We start from the raw sequence: 27,716 nt of genomic DNA on the forward strand, positions 1-27,716 counted from the left end.
CAAAAAATCATTTATGGAAAAAACTTCAAAAATGTTGAAACATCCCACTTTAATATGTTCAGAACTAAAACTTTAGATTTTTGTTGTTGTTGTTGTTGTTTCAAAAAAAATATTTATTTGGCTTTTCCTTCCAATCCAGGGTGGGAAGAAAAAATCAAAATCTCAAAATATCCATGGGGGAGAAAATCAGTTTTCCAACTGGGTCTAGTAAAAACTCTGAAAGTCCAAGCATATAGCCCATTTATGGGGACATTAAGTATTGTCTGCGATACAGTTTTTTAACTGTGTTGCTAACCCACTCCCCAGACTTGATTCTGGCTGTAGTATAGACAAGACATAGACTAATCCCCCACCATACATCTGTCACATAGTTTTATAACAGATAACAAACTCCTGTCCATACTTGACAAGGAGACCATGGCTGGAACCTGCTAGCAATAATTGTGTTCAGGCGTGTTTGTAGCTATTAAGGTTCTGACCAAGAGTAGATAAGGCCTTAATGTACATAACTAACAAAATGATAATTACTTAAGAATTTACACAGCTAAAGTACAACAGTAGTTAGTGTACATTATAATTTCAGTAATTGTAGGATTGCTGTGATAGAAACGGGGATTAAATGGAACATAGAGCTAATAAATTAAATGCTGTGCAGGAGAGGACAGGAAATTTGGTTTTCATTACATATAAAGCCACATTTAGAAGTGTGCAAATCTTCCATAACTAAACCTCAAACCATTTATCTGGCTTGCATATTCCAAGTGAGACATACAGTATGGGTTGGAAGCCAGGTGATACTTGATGATATCCAGCAAAACATCAATTTCAACAGTTTCATTTCACTTTTTAAAGGGAAGTGTTATGTTCTAGCATCCTCCAGATGGTGCCAGTGAGGATTACGACTTGTTATTTGTGTCTTTCCAGTGGATTGTGTTTATGTTCAGTTCTTGATGCGTGTTGCTTATAGTGGGGTACGTCTTGTTTCCCTGTGCAAACCATGAGTAAATGGGCCTTACACTGGGACTTTCACAGGGGCTGGGGGCACAGAATTCTGCCTTATGCCTTTCCAGGATGTGGTGGGCCAGCCCAAGCATTATTATTAGCATTGCTCTTAATTCTATTCTCTCTGCTTTGCTAATGAGCCCAGCCTTGACATGCCATTTGTCCACTTCTCCCACAAACCTTTCCATGCCTTCTCCCACATTGCCTCCTGCACATGGAATTGCCCTTCCTGAGCTGATTCCCCATGGCCACTAACCTCTCCTTATTCAGATCTCTCCTGAAGATCCATGTTTGCCCGGACACCTACAGGAAGCTGGCCAGCTAATAATGACAGTCATGGAGTCCTTGGGGATAGTCTCTATATCTCTGACAAACACAGAACACCCCAGCATTGAATTACTAGGATGTGGTCAAGTGCCACCTGGTCACTTTACTTGTTTGTTGTTCCCCTTTACTCCACCTCTTTCTCCCTGCATCTTTTTAAAATGCAAGTTCTTTTAGGCAGGGACTGTGTCCTCTTTTGTGTTTGTACCGCTACCGCACCTAGTGGCTGGTAATAAACAGCAATAATAATACAGCTCCTGGGTTGTAATAGCATTTAGGGCATCACCTGTACATGGAGATTTTGGCCAATGGAGTGGTTGCAGAACTCCCTGGCCATGGCTCCCCCTCACCTCTAAAAGTGCAGATGAAGTCACTAAGAAATTCTGCTTCACAGCATGCAGAGGATGCAGCTTTTTTGTGGCCTGCTCACCTCGAAACACACCCAGTTTATCATAACTGCACCACTTTTGTTCATTAAGAGCCTTCCAAGATCACTAAGGAGGGTGGGAGGATATGTGACCCTTAGAAAGGGTTTGGAAATGCTATTCATTTTTAAATCTTTCTTATCTTAGGTATTTGATGGTGCTGTAATAATTTTATCCTTGGCACCAATGGTGGCCTCTACCGTGGCAAATGGCCCAAGCAGTCCATGGGATGCCATCAGTCTCATTATCACTCTGAGAATTTGGAGAGTTAAGAGAATTATTGATGGTAAGTGGTGATTAAACTTGCTGTCTTGAGAATTGGTTGGTTGGTTAAGAAAAAGATTGTAGCCCTCGGAATTGCTTTTAGAGAATATCTTTATTGTTCTCCTTCCTCTAAATTTTAAAAGCAATGAACAGGTATTTAGTGTTGTGACTCCCACTGGTGGGTGAGAATAGGAATTAATTCCATGGCTCCTTTATGAATCTTTCTTCCAGCATCCTCTATCTTGATCCATTCTGCTTTCAGTTCCTGCCTCTGGTATAACTTTGTGTCTGATTCCTCATACTTTCTTTGTATCTTGGAGGTTCCTCACTGAACATTTTCCAAAAATCTGTCTCTGCTATTAATTTGCCAGGGCTGTTTTGCCCAGGATTCCAGGACACACCTCCATTGAGAAGCACTTGGAGAGAGGCAAGCAGCTTGAAGAGTTAAGACTGCAGAGAACAGGAGCAGTATCTGAGAGTGGAAACAAGAATTCAAGGAAGGGGCTATTAGCATAGGTGGAGGGCAGTCAGATCTATTATCAAACTGTAAATTGTTTTGCTGTCAGTGTATGGGATTCCCGGATGCAGGGAAGAGGAATGCAAAATGAATGAGGCCAAGGTAGGATCACTTTGCTTCTGTGAGAGAAAGAGCATGTCACAGTGGCATTTGTGTTCCAGATACAGTAACTCCTCACTTAACGTTGTAGTTATGTTCCTGAGAAATGCAACTATAGGTGAAACAATGTTAAACGAATCCAATTTTCCCATAAGATTTAATGTAAATGCAGGGAGTTAGGTTCCAAAGAAATTTTTGGGGGGCAGGCAAAAGGCATTATATACTGTACTGTACTGTGGTTGGGAAGTGCCTCTGGCTTACCCCACACAGGCACAGCCCGCTGCAGGCAAGGACATTAGGAAGCACCTTTGCAGCAGCAGCGGCAGCTTCCCTGGAGAAGAACAGGCTCGGACTTTGCCGGGAATGCTCCAGGCCCACCTCTTCCTGTCCTCACTCTGGGCTCACCTCTTTCCATCCCCACTCCACCTCCTCTCTGGAGCACACCACATCCCTTCTCCCCCTCCCCCCAAGTCCTAAGATGCAGCGCTTCCCCACTCCTGCCCCTCCCTCCCAGCAAGTCCTACGCGTGAAGTGCTGGGAGGGAGGGGGAGGAGTGGAGAAGCCTCGCATCTCCACTCCTCCCCCTCCCTCCCAGAAAATCCTAGGCGCCACTAAACAGCTGTGGGGGAAGCGCTGGGAGGGAGGAGGAGGAGGCAGAGAAGGAACTTGTGCAATGCTCCCTTGTAAAGTCACTGCGCTGCCACAGAATCTTACAAGCAGGCAGCCAAACGACGTTATAAGGGAGCATTGCACAGCTTTAAACAAGCATGTTCACTAATTGAGCAGGGACGTAACACTGAAACAAAGTTAAGCGGGACGACATTAAATGAGGACTCCCAAGTTCCAAAGGGAGGGAATGCAGCCCTGTATGGTGACGTATTGAAACCAAAGTTCAGGATCTGATTCAGGCTGTGAAGAACATCAAGAAAAACAGTAACATTTGCATAGTCATTCTGAACAAAGTGAGCTGTGACTTGGTGAAGATTTTCAAAGGCATAAATGGCAGGTAGGCAACCATCTCCTATTGAAAGTCAAAGGGAGTTAGGTGCCTAACTGCTGTTTGTACCTTTGAACCTTTGAAACTCTTACCCTTAGTCTGCTATTTCCCTCATATAGATATTTCCTGCAGTTGTATTTAGGAGTCGATGTTAAAATGCGTAGGGTCTGGAATAGCTCTTCTCCTAGAAGCTGCAGAATACAAAGCAGAAAATGCTCTTAACCAGCCAGTTAGAGGATCTGTGATAAGTGCTGGAATAGATCTACATTAGTGCAAATGCATGTCAGCTCTAGTTTTGCCTGTAACTCAAGTGATGGTTCGCAGCTGGGGATCTAACATCCAGGGTTCAAACCCTGCTGATGACCCACATCGGGGGTCCTTGTGGTTGCAGGTGATCGAATTCCTTCTCCAAAAGAAATGCTACATTCAATCACAAATTGTTGGGTTTCATGGAGCAATTACTGAGTGAAATCCTATGGTCTGTGTTACACAGAAAGTCAGATCGGATGATTGTGATGATTCCTTCTGGTTTTAAAATATATGCAGACATTTCCTCTGATAAGCTAAACTGCTGCTGAATTTCTTCAAGCACTTGTTTGTTTTTTTCCAGCATATGTGCTGCCAGTGAAAGTGGAGATGGAGATGGTGATTCACCAATATGAGAAGGCAAAGGTCATTCAAGATGAGCAGCTGGAAAGGCTAACCCAGATCTGCCAAGAACAAGGGGTAAAAATTCCATTATATTTTTATTTACATGTTGTCTGTCAAAGAGACTGGTTTTGTAAAGACTGAAAGATGACAGACTTCAACTTTAGAACTCTCTAGGATGTTAAAGTTTCTAGCTACTTTCAGGAAATTGCAGCCTGTGTTGTACTTATTCTTACCTCCCATATGTGAAACTGGCACAACTTTAGAACATTTGTTGTTTGAAAGGTGGTCTTTTCCCCTTGCTTCTGTATCTGTATCTTTAAGGGGATAGTAATTGTTTTTTTAAATGGAAGAGAATAACTTCAATAACTAATTTATCAGCTATCGATATGTCAGCTAGAGACTCTTTTGACCAACTCAAAAATGCTGCAGAAGAAGCTTCTGTCTAGTTTCTGGGAGCAATTCAAGGTTTTAGGATCTTTCCAGGTCCAAAATTTTTTAGTAATTCAGTATTAAAATAAAAGCAAGGTCAACATTAAAAAAAGAAATTGTTTCAAATGAACACATTTACAATAAAAAACTAAGAGGGAGTACTATCTTCGAAAACACTGGTTTTGGCAGTGAACTAAATATTTTGAATGACGTTTAATATCATGAAAATGGGCTTTCAAATTCCTTGCTTTTAAATTGGTTATTTTAGTAGAAACCAGTCACATACAGTAGGCCCAAACTAAGTAAAGCATCTAATTGCTTTTTAAACCAGAAAAAAATTGCTATCCTATCAAACTTATTGCTGTTGTAGTAGTTAATTTGAATTGTATTGCACATAGAGGCCCCAGCTGAGATCAGGGCCCCATTGTGCTAGGTGCTGTACAAACACACAAAGTGATAATCAGTCCCTACTCCAAAGAGTTTACAATCAATGTACACATGTCAGATAGAAAGTGGAAGGGGAAAGAAAGGTGAAGTGACTTGCCCAAGGTCACACAACACATCAATGAGATAACTGAGACTCCAGAGCCTGGTCTCCACCTATTAATTAAATTCACCTAGCCACATCACTCAGACCCTAGGTTCCCTGTAAGCTGTGCAGCCACGCAGAAGGCTGTTTAGGGCCATGCAGGTCTCCCAGCCCAGCCCAGCCCCTCCGGAGCTGCTGGGGGGAGGAGCCCCACCCCGAGTCTGTCCCAGGCCCACCGGAGCTGTTGGGGAGAGGAGCCCCACCCCCAGTCTGGCCCAGGCCCACCGGAGCTGGTGGGGAGAGGAGCCCCTCCCCCAGTCTGGCCCAGGCCCACCGGAGCTGCTGCAGTTGGGGAGAGGAGCCCCTCCCACCGTCCAGCCCAGCCCTGCCGGAGCCGCGGCAGCTGGGGATAGGAGCCCCAGACCAGGCCCACTGGAGCTGCCAGGGAGAGGAGCCCTTTCCCCGGCCCAGCCCCGCCGGAGCTGCCGTGGCCAGGGAGAGGAGCCCCTCCCCTGGCCTGGCCCAGGCCTGTCAGAGCTGCCAGGGAGGGGGGTCCTTCCCCCAGCCCAGGCCTGCTGGAGCTGCTGCAGCTGGGAGAGTCGCCTCTCCCCCCCAAGCCCAGGTGCTGCTCTGGGGAGAGAGAGCTGGGTGGAGCCCTGTCACCCCGCTGTAGCCCTGGGGCAGCCTGCACACCAAACGCCTCACACATCACCTCCATATTGGTGCACATAACAAAATTCATTCCGCACATGGATGGGAAAAATTAGAGGGAACACTCCTCGGGCCTGTGAAAAATGTTGTGCCTTGTGCAACGTAGTTAGCTGAACCGAACCCCCACTGTAGATGCAGCTAGGTCGATGGAAGAATTCTTCGATTGACCAAGCTACTGCCTCTCGGAGAAGTGGTTTAACTACATAGACAGAAAAACCCCTTCCATCAATGTAGGAAGCATCTACATTATAGTACTACAGTGGCACAGCTGCAGTGCCGTAGCTATGGGCTGGTCTACACTAAGGGGAAAAATCGATATAAGATACGCAACTTCAGCTACGTGAATAACGTAGCTGAAGTCGAAGTATCTTATATCGATAACTTACCCGTCCTCACGGCGCGGGATCGATGTCTGGGGCTCTCCATGTCGACGCCGCCACCGCCGTTCGCGGCGGTGGAGTTCCGAAATCGATAGAAGCGCGTTCGGGGATCGATATATCGCGTCTAGATGAGACGCGATATATCGATCCCTGAAAAATCGATCGCTACCCGCCGATACGGCGGGTAGTGTAGACGTAGCCTTAGTCTCTAGCTGCTGTAGAATAGCCATACCCCTGGTCTCCTAGTGCTCTATGATCACGGATTGACAAATGTAGCTCCCATTGCATTAAGGGGAGTTGTGTATAGTCTGAGTTTAGAAATTTCCAGTGCCTGCTCTTTTCATGGACTGTTGATCATAGTTCTGTTTGGACAGGGTTTGTAACTTCAGCCTTAACGAGTTTCCAAGTCTTAGGCCCCAGACTTCCCAAAACTTACACTCTTAAGTACATGTGTAAGTCTGTAGGACTGGGGCCTTAACTGTTCCAGATGTTAGTAACAATGCTTAGCACATCTTCACATCCATTAACTAATTATCCTTCTAATGCCCTTGTGAGTTAAGTAGGTAAATAATATTATCACCATTTCAGAAATGAGAGAGAAGTCATAATTGACCAAGACCATGCAGTGATCAGTGACACAGTGGGGACTTGAACCTACAATTTCCTGAATCCCATTCCAGTGTCTAATTTTCTAGCCCACGCTATTTGGTTGCCACTCTTCCCTAAATGGACAATGTCAGGTTAAAATCATCCATTTTTAATAAGTGCATTTCCATATCCATGTTACAGGTAATTCCTTCAACTGTGAAAACTTAAAAAGTATTGAGCCTCATTCTCTCTCACTGTCTTAACCTGGGTGAGGCCCCTTTTCCTTGACAGAGTGATGTAAAAGGGTCTTAGAGTAAATGAGAATTAGTCCCATTATATCTAATCTTTCACAGTTTGTGCGTGTGTTTTACTTCCTTCATTTTTCTAACATTGGACAACAAGAATAAGCCAGTCCCTTTTTCTTTGAGTGTGTGACATTTCACTTTTAAAAAGCGACAAAGAGTCGCTTTTTACAGATCCAGACTAACACGGCTACCCCTCTGATACATTTCACTTTTAGGTTCTCATACGCTAGCACAAGGCTAAAGGCTCTAATTTGAGACACCTCAGGGGAATGATTTGATTTTCCTTTTTGTTTTTCAGTTAAAATCTCTCTTCACTAGAACAGGAAGAAGGAATTTTAGTTCATGGAAATGTTTCTTTTGATCTGAGGTTTGGGGAAAGTTTTATTTTCACAAAAGCTAAATTCTGGGATATATTTGGCTTGATGGTGCCCAGGAGGAAGAATTTCGGAAGGAAGCCTGTCATCCTTACTCAGGGAAATCTCCCATTCACTATGAGTTTTAGTTGTGCAGAAAACACAGGGTCAGTTGTTAAGAGAGATGATAGGCTCATTTCTGGCACTCAGCCCAAGCCAGGCTGAAGCAAGAGACAGGAACGGCACCACCCAAGCACTGGGCGGAAGACAAAGCAATACATACAGCCTAGAGGGATGGCAAAGTATCAGAAAACTAGAGCAAAGCCCTACAAATGCTCTCTTTCATGTATGGTTAAATACTGTTAAAACCTAGCATCCCTAGCCTGTGCTATAATGGTTAGTACACCCGTATATCCAACAAAAAGAAATGTTGCATTGCTCGACGGAGTAAATCCATGGAAACAGAATAGGGTCTTTCCTAGCTTCGAGGTGACATCAGCTACTGTAAAAATATATACTAAAGAAAAATGACAGCATACTAATCGCCTTTGTTTTCATACCTTGTGCCAAACAAATGTCTCAGCTGTATATTATGAGGTAAATGCACTAATTTGCCGCAACATAAGACATTGACACAAGAACTGCATCCTCCCTTGACAGCTTCATAAGCGAGTGGAGAATAAGCTGTCAGCATTATAATATCACATTGACACTGTATGTAGTGTGTGGTTGAGAAAACATATCTTAATGTTCTTTAACATGTAAAATTCTGTCTGGCTTCCGAACACCTGCTTTTACACCACTATTAACATTTGTAGCTTTTGAAATGCTGACCTCTTCTCCTTGGAGTTTGCTGTCTTGAAAGTTTGTGTTCGTATTTTTGAGCTAACTTTGTAGATTTTGGACAGAAAAGTTCCAATAAAACAGAGGTTCCCCTACGATGGTAACATCTGGAAAAGACACATGCAAAGAGGAAAAAGCATTATTTTTAAGTTTCAAAGCATCGTATATATAGCAAGAGATAAAAAATATGGGGCAGATCCATAGCCAGAGTAAATTCCCATAGGTCCAATGGAGCTACAACAGTTTACACCAGCTGAGGATTTGCCCCATAGGTAGGTGTGTGTGTGTGTGTGTGTGTGTGTGTGTAAGGATCAGTTCTGAGCTGCCTATTCAGGCAAAATTCTCAGTGAATTCAGTGAGTTTTGCATGAGTTAGGAGCTCAGGTTTAGTCTAAAGAATCTGGACAAGAGAGAAGCAGGCAGACTAAAACTTGAGTACTCTTCCTGAAGTTTATATTTTGTGAGAAGTTAGTGAGTTGCATTGATTTACAAATTATTATAGACGGGTCTGGTAGCACTGCCTGTAGTTAAGGCTGCCTGACACTATCCATTGTAAGACCCTGTTTTCAGTTCTTATAATTTTGCCAGACATTAACCATAGGGACTGAAAATTTTCATTTCTGCTGTCTGCCTCAGGCTGAATTTTTCTGGAAAATTTCACCCAAAATGGTTCACCTGTTTCTCAAAACAGGGTTAGGGAAAATATGTTGTTTTGCTCATGTTAAAAAAAAAAAATTGTCAGCCTTTTCTTGAGTGTCCCTCTAGTGCAGAGGTGGGCAAACTTCGGCCCACGGGCCACGTCCATCCCACGGAACCATCCTGCCCGGCCCCTGAGCTCCTGGCCAGGGAGGCTAGCCCCTGGCCCCTCCCCCGCTGTCCTCCCTCCCCCACAGAGCCACGCCGCCGCATGGGCAGTGCTCTGGGTGGCGGAGCTGCGCACTTCTGCTGAGCAGAGCGGCAGCATGTCTGGCTCTGGCCAGCGTGGCAGCCAGACATACTGCTCTGCATGCTCTGCTTGGCGTGGTAAGTGGGCTGGGGCTGGGGCCGGGGGGTTGTATAAGGGGCGGTGGACCCCAGGGGGCAGACAGGGAGCAGGGGGGCAGTTGAATGGGGTGGAGGTTCTGGGGGGGGCAGTCAGGGGATGGGGAATAGTGGGGGTTGGGTAGGCATGGGGTCCCAGGAGGCGGAGGTGTGGATGGGGTCGGGACAGGGGACTGGGAGCAGGGGGGTTGGATAGGGGGTGGGGTCCCAGGGGGTAATTAGGGGTGGGGGTGGGGAATCCCAGGAGGGGGCAGTTAGAGGACAAGGAGCTGGGGGGGTTGGATGGGTCGGAGGTTCTGAGGGGGCAGTCAGGAAGGCACAACCTTCCCTACCCATCCCTCCATCAAGTTTTAAGTATCAGAGGGGTAGCCGTGTTAGTCTGGTTCTGTAGAAGCAGCAAAGAATCCTGTGGCACCTTATAGACTAACAGACGTTTTGCAGCATGAGCTTTCGTGGGTGAATACCCACTTCTTCGGATGCAAGTAGTGGAAATTTCCAGGGGCAGGTATATATAAGCAAGCAAGAAGCAAGCTAGAGATAACGAGGTTAGATCAATCAGGGAGGATGAGGCCCTGTTCTAGCAGTTGAGGTGTGAAAACCAAGGGAGGAGAAACTGGTTCTGTAGTTGGCAAGGCATTCACAGTCTTTGTTTAATCCTGAGCTGATGGTGTCAAATTTGCAGATGAACTGGAGCTCAGCAGTTTCTCTTTGAACTCTGGTCCTAACGTTTTTTTGCAGGATGGCCACCTTAAGATCTGCTATTGTGTGGCCAGGGAAGTTGAAGTGTTCTCCTACAGGTTTTTGTATATTGCCATTCCTAACGTCTGTTTTGTGTCCATTTATCCTTTTCCTTAGAGACTGTCCAGTTTGGCCGATGTACATAGCAGAGGGGCATTGCTGGCATATGATGGCATATATTACATGGGTGGACGTGCAGGTGAATGAACTGGTGATGGTGTGGCTGATCTGGTTAGGTCCTGTGATGGTGTTGCTGGTGTAGATATGTGGGCAGAGTTGGCATCGAGGTTTGTTGCATGGATTGGTTCCTGAGTTAGAGTTACTATGGTGCGGTGTGCAGTTGCTGGTGAGAATATGCTTCAGATTGGCAGGTTGTCTGTGGGCGAGGACTGGCCTGCCACCCAAGGCCTGTGAAAGTGTGGAATCATTGTCCAGGATGGGTTGTAGATCCCTGATGATGCGTTGGAGGAGTTTTAGCTGGGGACTGTATGTGATGGCCAGTGGAGTCCTGTTGGTTTCTTTCTTGGGTTTGTCTTGCAGTAGGAGGCTTCTGGGTACACGTCTGGCTCTGCTGATCTGTTTCCTTATTTCCTTGTGTGGGTACTGTAGTCTTGAGAATGCTTGGTGGAGATTTTCTAGGTGTTGGTCTCTGTCTGCGGGGTTAGAGCAGATACGGTTGTACCTCAGTGCTTGGCTGTAGACAATGGATCTTGTGGTGTGTCCGGGATGGAAGCTGGAGGCATGAAGGTAGGCATAGCGGTCGGTAGGTTTTCGGTATAGGGTGGTGTTAATGTGACCATCACTTATTTGCACCGTGGTGTCTAGGAAGTGGACCTCCCGTGTAGATTGGTCCAGGCGGAGGTTGATGGAGGGGTATAAAATCAATTTCTAAAAATCGACTTCTATAAAATCGACTTAATTTTGTAGTGTAGACATACCACAAGACTGAAAGTCAAGGGAGAAAGGAGACTGGGACAGCAAACCTCTGGGGTGAGAGGAAGGCTGTGGGGGAAGCAGAGAGAGACTGATTTTATAAATATGACATATTCTGTTTTAAAGAGAGTAAAATGGACAGATCACATTCTACCACTTTGCACATAACATAGTAAGTTGTGTGTAAAATTTATCTTTTGTAAATGTGTTATAGAATAGATCATAGAGCAGATGTAATAGTGAGGTCTGTTTTTAAAAAATTAACAAACAGAAAATATACATCTGAATATTGACTTGCTCTTTTAATTACATTTATTGTTATGGGGGGAAGTTTAAAGGGGGAAAGGGAGATTGGCAGATGATCAGGTATCACATCTATAAAATACATATCCATTCTGGAATGACATAAGAGACATACATTTGCAAACATAAAAAACTCTTTCCAGATGTTGAATTTTGGCTGGTCATACATTTGAAAGTCAGAATATATTTTATGAATTAAAGTACCATACACTACTATTTTGACCTTGTCAGTGTCCCGCTGAAATTGTTTGAATTTCTGGTATTTTATTCAGTCCCCACATGTTAGAAAAGCTACAATTAAAAGAGAGGGCAGTCAAGGTAGAAAGTATTAAAAATACTGACATGACATAACTGCATTAGAACTCACAATAATAAGTATTTATAAAATGGACTGGGTTAATCTATGCCCATTGTAATTTTGTAGTAAATATTATAACAAACACATTAAGTTGCAGGTGAAACAGTTTTATTAGACTACCTTAAAATAAAAAATGAATCCAAAGCTTTCATTAAGGTGTAAATTCCAATCAAGAAAGGTGTAGCTGTAACTTTGGTGTCAACTGTGAGGGAATTTCCATCCCACTACCAGTTCTGGTCATAGGTCATCAGTTTATGAATTTTCTTGCGTAAATTCCTGCTTAAGAATGCTTCAGCTTATGATCCAACCAAGACTGCAAATACAGTCATATCACAAGAGCTGCTTTTCTGTCAAACCATGTAGCACTGGGTTTTTCATTATTATTAAAACCATAACTATGGAAACTAAGGCTTTTTTTTAACTTAGTAATTTGTAAAACAGCTGCTAGTTTAATGGCATGGCTATTTAGCTGGTAAAATTACCTATCAGAGAAATAACTTATGTTATCCTTTTGCAATAACTTTAATTTATTTCTAACTACCAGTCATTTTCCTAGTGAATGGCAGGCAGCCAAGGTCATCCTGTGTTTCATTCTGACCATAAATCATTAGTTTGCAACTGTCTCCTGATTTTTATTGTTACCAACAATGGCTAAACTAATGGAAATAAACATTGGATTGTATCCCAGTGGCAGATGAGTTTTAGGGCAGGGCATTCTGTACAAACAGCACTAATAAGAATTGAGCAAAATTAATGCTAGTGCATTAGACACGAGCTAGCTTCTGGCTAAAGTGTTCATTGATCTCTCCAAGGCTCTGTCAATCATACTCCGTTGCTGGACTGTTAAAGAGAAATACCATATGATTCACTGCTAATTCTGTCCCTTCTTGATTCTTATGAGTGTTATACAACAATAGACAGGATGGATGGCACTCTTTATAAATCCAGTCAGATAATGGCAGATGTTCCCTAGAGTTCCATATTGGTCTCTGTCATTTTATCTGTTTATAAATAATTACCTAGTGCATTGCATTAAGTGGGGATATGTACTGTAATGCACTCTAATTCTTACTTTTCTGTTTACAGCCAAAGCATCACTAATTGTGTTATAGCAGCATGTACAACTAATTTTGCAAAGGGCAAGTTAGTTTAATTCTCCCAACAATGTAGTAATGAGCTTTACCTCCAAAATGTGCAATCTAGTTATTACTCCCTTTGTTAAATCCTTCAGAATGATTGGATAGTTTCAAAAGCCAATCAGAATTTGAAGGCAATTTCTCTTAAATCAGTGTAACTATCAACAAAATCACAGGCTTAAAAAATATTAAGAATCTTGAGACAATTAATGTTCTGGCTTAGAATTTGCTCAGCCAATGACAGTTACTGTAGGCTGAAATGGTAAGAAATACTATGCCCAGTATCACACCATAAAAAGGGTTCATAACAGAAGAAAGGAGTTGCCTAATCTCACAGAAAATGGCTTTAAACCCCTTTTCCTCAATAACGAGAGCACTAATGTTTCAGTCATGCACATCAGAGAGCTGATAGGTAAGGTCCCATGGGAATCAAGACTGAGGGGAAAAACAACTGAGGAGAGTTGGCAGTTTTTCAAAGGGACACTATTAAGGGCCCAAAAGCAAGCTATTCCGCTGGGTAGGAAAGATAGAAAATGTGGCAAAAGACAACCTTGGCTTAACCACGAGATCTTGCATGATCTAAAAAATAAAAAAGAGTCATATAAAAAATGGAAACTAGGACAGATTACAAAGGATGAATATAGGCAAACAACACAGGAATGCAGGGGCAAGATTAGAAAGGCAAAGGCACAAAATGAGCTCAAACTAGCTATGGGAATAAAGGGAAACAAGATGACTTTTTATCAATACATTAGAAGCAAGAGGAAGACCAAGGACAGGGTAGGCCCACAGCTCAGTGAGGAGGGAGCAACAGTAACAGGAAACTTGGAATGGCAGAGATGCTTAATGACTTCTTTGTTTTGGTCTTCACTGAGAAGTCTGAAGGAATGCCTAACATAATGAATGCTAATGGGAAGGGGGTAGGTTTAGAAGATAAAATAAAAAGAGAACAAGTTAAAAATCACTTAGAAAAGTTAGATGCCTGCAAGTCACCCGGGCCTGATGAAATGCATCCTAGAATACTCAAGGAGCTAATAGAGGAGGTATCTGAGCCTCTAGCTATTATCTTAGAAAATCATGGGAGACGGGAGAGATTCCAGAAGACTGGAAAAGGGCAAATATAGTGCCCATCTATAAAAAGGGAAATAAAAAGAACCCCGGAAACTACTGACCAGTTAGTTTAACTTCTGTGCCAGGGAAGATAATGGAGCAAGTAATTAAGGAAAACATCTGCAAACACTTGGAAGGTGGTAAGGTGGTAGGGAATAGCCAGCATGGATTTGTAAAGAACAAATCATGTCAAACCAATCTGATAGCTTTCTTTGATAGGATAATGAGTCTTGTGGATAAGGGAGAAGCGGTAGATGTGGTTTACCTAGACTTTAGTAAGGCATTTGATAAGGTCTCGCACGATATTCTTATCAATAAACTAGGCAAATACAACTTAGATGGGGCTACTATAAGGTGGGTGCATAACTGTCTGGATAACCGTACTCAGAGAGTAGTTATTAATGGTTCCCAATCCTGCTGGAAAGGTATAACAAGTGGGGTTCCGCAGGGGTCTGTTTTGGAACTGTCTCTGTTCAATATCTTCATCAACGACTTAGATGTTGGCGTAGAAAGTACGCTTATTAAGTTTGCAGATGATACCAAACTGGGAGGGATTGCAACTGCTTTGGAGGATAGGGTCATAATTCAAAATGATCTGAACAAACTGGAGAAGTCTGAGGTAAACCAGATGAAGTTTAATAAAGACAAATGCAAAGTGCTCCACTTAGGATGGAAAAATCAGTTTCACACCTACAAAATGGGAAGAGACTATCTAGGAAGGAGTACGGCAGAAAGGGATCTAGGGGTTATAGTGGACCACAAGCTAAATATGAGTCAACAGTGTGATGCTGTTGCAAAAAAAGCAAACATGATTCTGGGATGCATTAACAGGTGTGTTGTGAGCAAGACATGAGAAGTCATTCTTCTGCTCTACTCTGCACTGGTTAGGCCTCAACTGGAGTATTGTGTCCAGTTCTGGGCACCGCAGTTCAAGAAAGATGTGGAGAAATTGGAGAGGGTCCAGAGAAGAGCAACAAGAATGATTAAAGGTCTTGAGAACTTGACCTATGAAGGAAGGCTGAAAGAATTGGGTTTGCTTAGTTTGGAAAATAGAAGACTGAGAGGGGACATGATAGCAGTTTTCAGGTATCTAAAAGGGTGTCATCAGGAGGAGGAAGAAAACTTGTTCACCTTAGCCTCTAAGGATAGAAAAAGAAGCAATGGGCTTAAACTGCAGCAAGGGAGGTTTAGGTTGGACATTAGGAAAAAGTTCCTAACTGTCAGGGTGGTTAAACACTGGAATAAATTGCCTAGGGAGGTTGTGGAATCTCCATCTCTGGAGATATTTAAGAGTAGGTTAGATAAATGTCTATCAGGGATGATCTAGACAGTATTTGGTCCTGCCATGAGGGCAGGGGACTGGACTCGATGACCTCTTGAGGTCCCTTCCAGTCCTAAAGTCTATGAATCTCTGAAACACATTGATTTTACACACCTCAGCACATATAAATATGAAACCCATCCTTACTATAACAAATCATATTTTAAATAATAGTGGAAAGATAACAAATTATCCACACTGAGTGAGTTTAAGTTTGGCCAGAGTCCCTTTTACTGTTTCAAAAGCGGCATATGACCCAAGTCCTATGAAAGTTCCAGAGGTACAGCTGAAAAAAGTCCTGCAAGTTTTGACTCTCAGACAGTGGGACAAGATAGATTCTACCAGGTCTAGAATGAATTGTGATCTACCTTGTATTTTCTGAAGTTACTGGAAACCTGGTTCCTTTTAGATAAAAGTTTTTCTTAGATGGTAAGCTGTTTGGAGTGGGAACCATGTTTTCCAGTGTGGGATTTTTTTTGTTTGTTTTTCCCCCTAGCACTTAGGACAATAGGAGCCTGTTCTTGATTGCGGCCTTTGGATTCTACCACAATATAACTAGTTAAAACAATAAGCTGGTTTTACAACATACCTAGTTAAAGCAAGCCCAAAAATTAAGACATTTTGGAAAGCTGTTGGAGACTCCATAAAGGAGATAACAGGGTGTCAACTGTCAGATAACCCATTAGTATTTATATTAACTTGTCTTGAAAACTCTGTATCTTATAAAAGCCATAAAGAATTGATCACTCCTTTTGTTGTTACAATTACTACGGCAAAGTGGTGGATAGGAGTGACTGTCCTCTAAATCTATTGAGTGGTATCAAAAAGTATGAGAAATTCTGATACTAGAATATTTATCCCATCAAGGCAAAGGTTTAGAGGGAAGAAGCAAAAAAGATAATTACTTACAAATCTGATGGAAACTTCTGGAGTGTCCTGGAAGACGGTCATCACCCGCCATCATGCCTGATAGTTTGAGAACTTTCTTTGAAAATAAAGGAAGGGCGAAACCCCTTTAATAGTCAGTTAAACTCAAAATTAAGATAATAAAATGAGGAAGATAGATAGGAACCATCTCACTACTAGTCATAACCTTTATTTTTATTGGCTTGTTTATACTAGATAAACCTATTTTAATAAATCCTATAGCAGTATTCCAGCATCTTAAATGTCTTACCTTAAGTATAAAGCACAACAAAAAATTAAGTTATGTAATCTCTCTAGATGAATAATTTGGATGTAACTAATTTTAAAATGATCTTTTGGGTAAATCCCATTTGTGAGCTAAAATGATTAGAAGATGTCACGTCTCATCCTTTATTTTTCCCTAAATATTTTAATAAATATCCATTTGTTTTTCATAGTAGTATTAGTTTATAATATCCCTAAATGGTGATTTCCCCCCTCCCTTTTTTTCAAATATGCTAATTTAAATTAATAGATTGTTTTTGTTTTGTAAACATTTTAACTGAATTTCATATATCTTATTTACTGTTGTCAGTAATCAGTTGAAGGGTTTACATCTCAGTTGGCCAAACTGTATAGGTTACCTTACATAAATAATGGACAAAGTGGAGTGTCATAAAGACCATTAATACAACGCGCTCACTCTTCTGCCTTGGTGGTAGAAAAGCTGTAGCAGACAAATGGTAGCATTTTATGCCCACTTTCCATTGATGTAAATGACTGCACAAGTTTCATGGGAGTGATGAATGGGAAGTCAGATGCTGACAGTTCCAAATGCAGGGGGGAGGGGGGGAGCCTACCTCAACTCTTTATAGCTGGGTGGGTTTCTGTATGTGTGAGAGTCATCAGTATTTCTGCTATTAACTTCTACATTTCTGTGTACTGTTGCTCAGCACACATGCATTCCATTGAAGTAAATAGAACTATGCTGATTTACACCTGCTAAGCATCTGGTCCTCTAAGTGCATTCCTTTAACAGCCACTCTGATCCTCCATGTTGGTCTTTAGCCCAGCTGAACCAGCATAGAGGTAAGAGTGAAAACAGGACAAACAACCAGATCATATTTGCAAAGAGCAATAAAAAGGGATTCACATATTGTCGGGGAAGTGTGTAAGGCCTGTGTATGCTTCTCATGCCTCAAAAACAGGGGAGGAAAACTTTCCACACTACCCGAGATATCAAGTACAGATTTCTGAGGTAGATAAAACTAGATGTTTTGCAGAAATACATAGGTGGACACTTTAGCAGGGCTGGCAATGTGGTGTGTGGTTTTGTCCTTTGGCCATAAGATGGCAGTAAAGCCACTTCTGTTATTTTACTTTATCAGCAATATTGCACTGTTCACCCAAATTACTGTTCTTCACTATCTTTGTTACTCCAGTTTCACTCACCAGTCAGAATATTTATCTTCAGCTAAGATATGAATTTTTCCAATTTAGGTTATAAAGATTTGCTTTGAGGAAGTGGAATTGTCTAGTGATTAAAGCACAGAAGTGGGAGTCTGGAGATCTGGTTTCTCTTTACATTTCTGCCACAGATTTGTTGTGTGACCTTGGGTCAGTTTCTGTGCCTCAGTTTCCCCATGTTGTTTACTTATTGTAAATAGTTTACTCTGTTTGCTTTCTGAAAGAGCTTAAATTAAAGTTGGCTTTTGTTTTCCAGTCTGTCATGAACAAGATTAAAAGAAAGGGAACAGCAATGCCATTGTAAATGTTCCCCATAATCTGTTTCTCGCCTCTGATTTGTGTGTTTTTTTAAAGATGAAATTTTGCGAGATTTTATTTTATTATTTTAGTTCATGTTCTTCTAAAGATTCAGTATTGAAAGTTGAAATTCTCTGTTATCTACCTGCTCATTGTAGTATCTAAGCTGGAAAACAGAGGTCAGGGGATTGGTAATGAAATGTAAAATCTTTCTATAAATCTATCTGTAAATTGTTGGTTCATATCTGGACCAAACTGGCATTTATGAAAAGTCATTATCACCATCTGGCTTTTGAAGTAGGAAGCTATTGTGAAAGGAGTTGGTGGTCCCTGTCCTGTTCTTTCTTCGGCCATGTCTATACTTACAAGCTTACAGTGGCACAGCTGTACGGAAGCAGCTGTGCCGCTGTAAGATTGCTCATGTGGCTGCTGTATGCCAATGGGAGAGAGCTCTCCCATCAACATCATAAAACCAGCTCAACGAGCAGTGATAGCTATGTTGGTGGGAGAATATTTCCTGCCAGTATTGCACTGTGCACACAAGTGCTTATGCCAACAAAACTAATGTCACTCAAGGGTGTGTTTTTTCACACCCCTGAGCAACAAAAGTTTTGCTGACATAAGTGCTAGTGTAGACATGGCCTTAGTTAATAGGTACCCACAAAAACACTACTGTCAATATGCTTGTTGGAAGTTTCAGTGGAGCGCTCAAGGAGTGACAGGGGATAGAGACTAAATGACTCTCTCACTCCTTACATGTGTGTCTTACAGGCCAAGTGCCCCTCCCCGTACTGTGAGTAGAAGACTTCAGTCTCCAGGGCTGCCAGTCTGGTATCTTTTTTTAGTACATGGAAGCTGTTGTCCATTTCCCACTCCAGTAATACATGAATCTCAGCCTGGAAGAACCCTAGAGTGACCAGACAGCAAGTGTGAAAAATTGGGACAGGGGGTAGGGGGGGTAATAGGAACCTATATAAGAAAAAGACCCAAAAATCGGGACTGTCCCTATAAAATCGGGACATCTGGTCACTCTAGCACTTCTCTCTATAGCTGACCACTAATCCAGTGTTCATACTAAATCAATGGAGACCATTGCTCTGATAGCCTGACAATCATGCTGAATCATGGCTTTTCAACAGAGGACTCAGTGGAATGTACACTATAGAATGAATTGAGTCCTGCCTTACATTGAATGAACCAGGACCACCACATGTATAATCTGACAGCAAGATGGATTTGAGTCAGCATCTCGGAGAGGAAAGCCAGAGCCATATTCAATTAGCTAACGTGCCATTACACGCAAGTTTTTAAGAGCTAAGTTGCTAATTTCCCTTCAGTTATAAAAGTGTAGTGACAAGTGCATTGCAGTGTGTACACTGTAAGACTATCCTTTCGGCCATGCAAAGTCTTTTCAGATCTTTTAATTAAGAGGCACAATGCTGGAAATTTGAAATGCATTAACCTATCACTTCACTAATTTTCTTTTCCCTCTAATATAATTAGAATTATATTGGTCACCACCGTACGTCTCCATGTTTTGAAAGAGTTGCAACCCAATGCATTCCTTCCTCAGAATTGTGGTGGCTTGGGTGTGGGGGTTGTAATGCAGAGGAAGGAGTGAAGAAATCCTCAGCCCTCAAATGAGGATTCAGAGGACCCCTCCTGTCCCTGCCAGGAGGGAGATTTCTTTCTTGCATCACAGGAGGCATGTGTCTGTCAAACACAGGGAAATATACTGGTTCTGTCATTGAGATTGCTACTCCCTAGCTCTCTGCCTTTCGATCATTGTCACTTTTATTGTACACAGTGCCGCCCAGCATCGGATGTAACTTATTCAAAAATAATAGCAATAATGGGTCAAATCCTGCCCCCTTCCCTGCAGTTCTAGAGGGCCTTGCCTGCAGCAGAACTGCTGTGGTTCAGTTGTTTGAGGGAGGAGGTCCTTGGGTGTAGTGGGGAGAATCCCCTCCATGGAATTCATCAGTGCAAAGTCCAGATATTAGAGCTGTGTGTCAATAACAGGAATCACCCTGAATGATAGTTGAAATGATTATACAGTGAAACCTGTATTGGAGATCACACTTATTAGACAATTTTTTCTTTTAAGAAACTGCCCCAAAGTGTATCTCCAAACTGAATGAATACAATTTCTCCCAACCTTTCTTAGAAGACCATCAACATCCAGGCAACCAAACAATAGCTTGTGTGCTAATCTAAACACTACATTTCTGGGGAATAATGATTTCCAGGTAGGGTTTACTTGTGTCACATCATTTTATGTTGTTTTTCCCATAGTTTGAAATTAGGCAGTTGAGAGCCCACCTAGCTCAGCAAGATCTGGACCTAGCTGCTGAGAGGGAGGCTGCGCTGCAAGTACCCCACATGCTGAGCAAGCAGAGCAGCAATAGATATAAGGTAGTGGCAACTGGAGACTCAGATGATGAGGCCACTGAGAACATCACCGAGTTACGACCACCACGAGGTGAGTGCTATGTATGGTGCCAATTGCTTCTGCTGTTACCTTACATGGAATTGTTGAATTCACTGATTATTCTCATTTTACAAGTGAATTGATTACATTCCCTGGAGACTGCACTTCCCCATTTGCAAGGAAGCCAGGTCTGCTTCAAAGTGGCAGATGTTCTATTTGTGAACAAATTCCAGCCAGAGCCAATAAACTGACCCTGGAAGAAAATGACTCTGATGCTCTCCTTCATGGTTCTGATGCTTATATCCGACAAGCACTAAAGTGCAGCAGCCAAGTCAGAATTGGCAAAGAATTATTCGCTCAGTGATAAAAGCATGGAAATCAGGAGGAACATTGGAAAACATTATCAGCCTTGGGGCCACCCACATTTCTGTGATTTGAAGCAGGCACAGGGCAGTTTTGAATTGATGTCACATCTCACATCTGCTTGTCTGTCTATGGAGCAACCTGGTCTCAAAGTATTTTTATTAATAGTCAAATAGTAATATTTACAGTGAAACACTCTTTATATGGATTTTTATAATAACAAATTAAATATGTTGGGCCAGGTTTGTCCCTGATGTCATCAGCACCATTACATCAGAGATTTATTTGACCTATTGTGCTAATGAGCCCAGTTTTTAAACATGGTCACCTAGGTTGAAGACCCTGTTTCTCCAAATTACCAGACATATATAAACATACACACATCCCTAATATGAATGTGTCTGATTTTAGTACCCAGATGCAGAATTATGCACCCTCGCTTTGGTACCTAATTTTAAACATAGGCATCCATAGAGACCCTGCATCGTCTGTAGTATTCTGGGAGCTGTATAATATTCTGTGAACATTAACACTGGATTAGCAAACAGTAAAAACAAAGATGTATTCAGTGTGGGGAAGTGGCGAATGGCTACACACCTAAACTAAGTCAGGAGCTCTATCTAGCCTTTGTTGTTGTACAGGCTGTAGATGTTACCTTTTTCCTGGTGTGAGCATGAATCTGGGAGACTAGCACTCTGACATTCACATTAGTATGACCCATAACTGTGCACTGTATATTACTAATGAAGGAGCGTAATGTCATGTGTCAGCTTGCTGAAATGGAATAAGTAATATGTTCACCAAAAGTGTTAGGTGCCTTTTCATGACATGAGCTGTGAATGAATAATTCACAATGCACAGTTCTTGTTATGGAAACAGGATCTTGTTCACATGGCACCCTCACCATACATTCAAAGGCATAGAATGTGGCATTGTGATTGTTGGACCTGCATCGGGTGTTAAAGGTACCTCTAGCTCTTTTATCCCATTGTGTGTTACAACAGTTGTATGGCCCTGGTTATAAAAAGAGATCTGTACCAATTTTTGGAAGTCAGTATATTGCTAAAGAGTGTTGGTTTTTGTGAAGCAAGCGTATGAATATAAAGAGATGATATAGGGCAATATGCAATATGGGGCAGGGTTTTACTCTCCATCTGGACCTAATAGAAGCATCTGTTCCATAACATTTCTACCACATGAGGTCATAACCCACATAATGATGTTAAAGCTGATGAAACAAACTTTTGTACTGGATTTTTTTTTTCAAAATTTCAAAATATTTGGGAGAATAGAATCATAAATTGTAGGACTGGAAGGGACCTCGAGAGGTCTTCCAGTCCAGTCCCCTGCACTCAAGGCAGGACTAACTATTATGTAGACAATCCCTGACAGGTGTTTGTCTAACCTACTCTTTAAAATCTCCAATGACAGAGATACAACAACCTCCGTAGGTTTATTCCAGTTTATTCCAGTGCTTAACTACCCTGACAGAAAGTTTTTCCTACTGTCCAACCTAAACCACCCTTGCTGCAATTTAAGCCCATTGCTTCTTGTCCTATCCTGAGAGGTTAAAGAGGACAATTTTTCTCTCACCTCCTTGTAACAACCTTTTATGTATTTGAAAACTGTTATCATGTCTCCTCTCAGTCTTCTCTTCTCCAGACTAAACAAACCCAGTTTTTTCAATCTTCCTTTGTAGGTCATGTTTTCTAGACCTTTAATCATTTTTGTTGCTCTTCTCTGGATTCTCTCCAATTCGTCCACATCTTTCCTGAAATGTGGCATCCAGAACTGAACACAATACTCCATTTGAAGTAAATCAGTTCAGAGTATAGTAGAAGAACTATTTCTCGTGTCTCACTTATAACACTCATGCTAATACATCCCAGAACGATGTTTGCTTTTTTTGCCACAATGTTACAGTGTTGACTCATGTTTAGCTTGTGATCCAGTATGACCCCTAGATCCCTTTCCGCAGTACTCCTTCCTAGGTAGTCATTTCCCATTTTGTATGTGTGCAACTGATTGTTCCTTCCTAAGCGGAGTACTTTTCATTTGTCCTTACTGAATTTCATCCTATTTACTTCAGACCATTTCTCCAGTTTATCCAGATCATTTTGAATTTTAATCCTATCCAAAGCACTTGCAACCCCTTCCAGCTAAATCATTGATGAAGATATTGAACAGAACCTGACCCCAAACTGATCCCTGTGGGACCTCACTTGATATGCCTTCCAGCATGACTGTGAACCACTGATAACTACTCTCTGGGAATAGTTTCCAACCAGTTATGCACTCCCTTATAGTAGCTCCATCTAGGTTGCATTTTCCTAGTTCATTTATTACAAGGTCATGCGAGACCATATCAAAAGCCTTACTAAGGTTAACATATACTACATCTACTGCTTCCCCCTCCCCCCGATCCACAAGGCTTATTACCCTATGAAATAAAGCTATTGGGTTTATATGACATGATTTGTTCTTGACAAATCCATGCTGACTGTTACTTATCACCTTATTATCTTCTGTGTGTTTAATTTCTTAATTGTTTGCTCCATTATCTTTCCGGGTACTGAAGTTAAGCTGACTGGTCTGTAATTCACCAGCTTGTCCTTATTTCCCTTTTCATAGATTGGCACTATATTTGCCCTTTTCCAGTGCTGTGGAATCTCTCCCATCTTCCATGACTTTTTGAAGATAATCGTTAATGGCTCAGATATCTGTCAGCTCTTTGAGTATTCTGGGATGTATTTCATCAGGCCCTGGTGGCTTGAAGTCAACTAACTTGTCTAAGTAATTTTTAACTTGTTCTTTCTCTATTTTAGCCTCTGATCCTACCTCATTTTCACTGGCATTCATTAAGTTAGAAGTCCAATCGCTACTAAACATTTTGGTGAAAATTGAAACAAAAAAGTCATTTAGCATTTCTGCCATTTCCACATTTTCTGTTATTGTTTTCCTCCCTCATTGAGTAATGGGTCTACCCTGTCTTTGGTCTTCCTCTTGCTTCTAATGTATTTGTAGAATGTTTTCTTTAAACCCTTTATATCTCTAGCTAGTTTAATCTCATTTTGTGCATTAGCCTTTCTAATTTTGTACCTACATACTTGTGTTGTTTGTTTATAGTCATCCTTTGTAATTTGACCTAGTTTCCACTTTTTGTGGGACTCTTTTTTGAGTTTCAGATCATTGAAGATCTCCTGGTTAAGCCAGGGTGGTCTCTTTCCATACTTCCTATCTTTCTTACACAGTGAGACTGTTTGCTCTTGTTCCCTTAATAATTTTTCTTTGAAAAACTGCCAACTCTCTTGAATTGTTTTTCCTCTTAGATCCCAAGTTTGCTATAGTCTGCATTCTTGAAATCTATTAACTTTATTGTGAATATATGGACATCAATTGCTTATACCAGTTCCAATCTCTTTTTTTCTTTCTCCGTGTGCTTTTTAGACCCCCTCTGGCATTTTGCCTGATAATTTTAGTGGGATGGTCACTACCTCTAGAATGGAGAATTGCAATATTAATCCATTTCAATTAGAACTCTTCTTTCAGTCAAATACACAGAATTCAGTATGCATAGGGTTTTAACTTAAAGGCCCAAAAGAGCTTCCAAAACTTGTCAAATAATTCCCTGTTCTTTGCTAAATATTAAATTAGTAACAATGAAACAAGTTAAATATTTTGGCATTTTGGTTTTTGTTCTTTCTTTTTACTAATTTGCAATTATGATCACAATTTATCTATATGTCACCCACCCAAATCAGTGGGTGGGAGAAATTGATCGGGACAGCAGTGAAAGGGGCACAGTCCCAGTGGCAAGGGAGGGAAACATTTGCCAGGGGACAATAGGTAGCTCCTTCCCCTGGGAGTCTCTGGCACCCATTGGCCAGCAGAAGGGAGAGGGGTGCTGATTGGCCAGCATTCCGCAGCTCCCAGGATTTAACTCAGCACAGGGACCATGTGGAGCCTCTTTCAGCTCCGTTTCAGCAGCCCACCCTATCCACCAGAACTAGGAATGGGAACCCAGCCTGACAGATACTATGGGTCTAGCTGATTGCCTGTTTAGGAGGTCAGGAAGGATTTTTTTCTCCCATGGGCCAGTTGTGGAGGACCATGGAGTTTTTTGCCTTCCTCACAACACCTTCGAGCCACAGTGGGTTAAGTATGAATGTGCATAGTGCCGAACTGTTGGTGTTTATATGCGGCCATTTTCCAGTACGGTTAAGAGAATAAAATGAAGGGTTCCCAGACGTAGGAGAGCTGGGATTTTGGTGATGGGCCTTGGGCTCATGTGATAGGTTCAGACCTTGTAGCTCTCGCGGGCTGAGGTTCCCACCCTGCTGTCCCCCTCATGAGAGGAAGGGTGCTGGAGTCAGAGAATGCTGAGTCCTTGAGGGTAGGCTGAGGAGAGCCTACCCCACATTATGGGTTATATGGTAATGAGTCTTGTAACCCCTGCATTGGAACTAATTAAATGCCTGATATAGGAGAATATGGGTGATGGGCAGGTAGCACCCCTCTCTAATGTTAAAGTTTAATAAAAAGTTGTGGCCTGCCACTTAATTCCATGCCTGGATCTGTCCTCGCTTTGCTGCTGTGTCTACATCAATAACTATTTGAGCTTTCAAATTGTATTTAGAAAAAGCAGAAAGTGGATTGTTTGTATGCTGCCCCATAAATGCATTTCCTCCTTTTTGTCAGATTTCAGAGGTTTCCCCAGGAGGATACTTTATAATTTATGCATATGTTCCTTGAGGGTTACATTTGGAACTGAAGAAAGTTGTGCATAGGATAAATACAATTGCTTAAATTATAGTGACTTCAAATAGATTGCAATATGTCTTATAGATATTAATGCTTGTTACTGAAACCTTGAAAACATACATTCAGCAAATAATAAAAACGATTGCTACTTGACATTTTCTATTCCTGAATATCATACTGTTATGTTAGAATTAAGTGGTCTTGCTGGAAATCTACAAGTAATCTCTGATGTCAAGGGAATCAACTGAAAATGTAAAGGAAAGATTTTCATTATGAATCCTATATTGTGTATAAAAAACTATGTTAAATTAACATTTCAACTATTTGACTTTGTAACCTAAAGTTGGAAACACCATTTTTGAGGTTGCCCAGTGCACTGAATGAAGCAGGGGTCCTATGGAAAAATAGTGTGTGATTATGTAATTAAAAACTATGTCATAAGCATACACACAAGGGGGCCAAATTAAGGTTGCACGCACAACGGTAAATCTGCCATTTACTACCTTTCAAGTGCTAAACTTTGCAAGCTTAAATAACATTATTTTAATGTCATTTTTATAAATTTAATTTTCTATATTTTTTTTAAAAGAAAGAGGTTAAACCAAATCCTGTTATGCACAAATGTAACAACTCTCCTCCAATTATGCATCATCAACAAGATTTGAATCCTGAACCTTCAGTGTTGCTGCACAAATTACTGTATTAGCTGGCAGCTGGAGAAGGCTGTTATTCCAGAGAGGATGGGTAGGCCACTGGGACCATGTGCCCATCCAGGTGTGTCTGTAGAGAACCCAGCCCAATCCTTCTCCCCTTCCTCACGACTGCTCCAATATCTCCCAGGCATTCCCAATATAATCTGTGCGGCTACTGTTGTTGCTTTGTCAGTTATTGTTTTGGCATGCTGCCAAAATTTCCTGAGCTGTGCAATAGCAATTTCTATAGAATAGATCTCAGCAAAATTTCAGTGTAATTTCTTGGGACAAAGAAAGGGCATTTCAATAGTCCAAAGTGCTACTGCAGCTGGGACATTCTATCTATCTAGCAGGGGCAGGGAAATCCAGTTAGTCCCAGATCCCTTGTTTTTCCCACACATACCAGGAAGCCTGCCTACATACTAGGGCAGGTGATGAACACATACTCTCCATTCTTGGCCCCCAAAACTGCACTGATTCTGCTGAATGCAGGGCTTTCCACAGCCCTTACTTTGTCCGGCAGAAAGCCCACAGTTTTTTTCTATACATGATTATGCTACTTTGGCCCCAGGATTGTATGTTGCAAACTGCCCTGCAAGTCAACCAGTCTTAAGAATCATTTTATCTACATCTTCTCCCAACTATGCCCCTCTTCATTAAATTCTCTATCTTGTCAAAACCACTTCTGATCAGACTAATATATTTGAGTGGTTCATATCGTGGCATCTAGGAACTATGAAGAATACATGGGAATGCCGATAGCAGCTAAGGTAGGGAATGGCATGAATAATACACGACTCTGACAAACCTATTTTTGTGGACCTCTCAAGATCTTTCCAGGTTTGGAGGGCCCTGAATTGTGTCAAACCAATGGGCTTTAGCTGGCTAAAGAACTTAGTGCATGGGAAAATGGGGTATTCCTGCCAAAGCTAATCTTATTTCCCTTGTTCATAAGGAACAATGGAAACATTCAGTATCAACTACTTTACCATGCGGTGTTACAGAATAAAAAAGCATTCAGACTTCTGCTCATTTCCCTGCATGTGAGTTTTATGGGACAGTGCATAAGTTAAAGCTCCTCGGGGGCAGCTCTAGCTTGCACTGTGGTATTTACACTGGATTTTGTGTAACCATTTTCAGCAGCATTCAATAAAATAAGTCAGGTAACCCTGCATCACATGTTACACACAGCACCTCAGAGACACAGACTTCCTCAAAGACATACAGTGCATACATACACCAGGAGAATACTTTCTGCACTGGCAACTCATGTAGCTTTCAATGTACATTTTCAAACTGGTTTTGTTATTGCACAACTGTTTTTTGCCTTCCTTTGTTTCTAAAGTGAAGTAATTGCTGGTGGCATTGAGGAGAGTGAAGTGCTCTGTCCATACCATACCATGAAAGTGTTCCAAAATGGCCCTGTCAACATGCCTCATGCTT

At 41.7% G+C, this 27,716-nt stretch overlaps 1 protein-coding gene across 5 annotated transcripts in view; it reads left to right on the forward strand.

Moving 5' to 3' along the window:
* TMEM266 (transmembrane protein 266) overlaps positions 1–27,716 on the forward strand; it is a 121,746-nt gene that overhangs the window by 69,836 nt on the left and 24,194 nt on the right. For all 5 annotated transcript variants that reach the window (XM_044979179.1, XM_044979182.1, XM_044979180.1 and 2 more), the window contains 3 exons: positions 1,899–2,037; positions 4,239–4,354; positions 20,322–20,508. In XM_044979179.1, the coding sequence (XP_044835114.1) occupies positions 1,899–2,037; positions 4,239–4,354; positions 20,322–20,508 (442 nt within the window). The remainder of the gene's footprint in view (positions 1–1,898; positions 2,038–4,238; positions 4,355–20,321; positions 20,509–27,716) is intronic.

Source organism: Mauremys mutica, chromosome 11 (assembly GCF_020497125.1).
Source record: "Mauremys mutica isolate MM-2020 ecotype Southern chromosome 11, ASM2049712v1, whole genome shotgun sequence".
Lineage (NCBI taxonomy): Eukaryota > Metazoa > Chordata > Testudines > Geoemydidae > Mauremys > Mauremys mutica.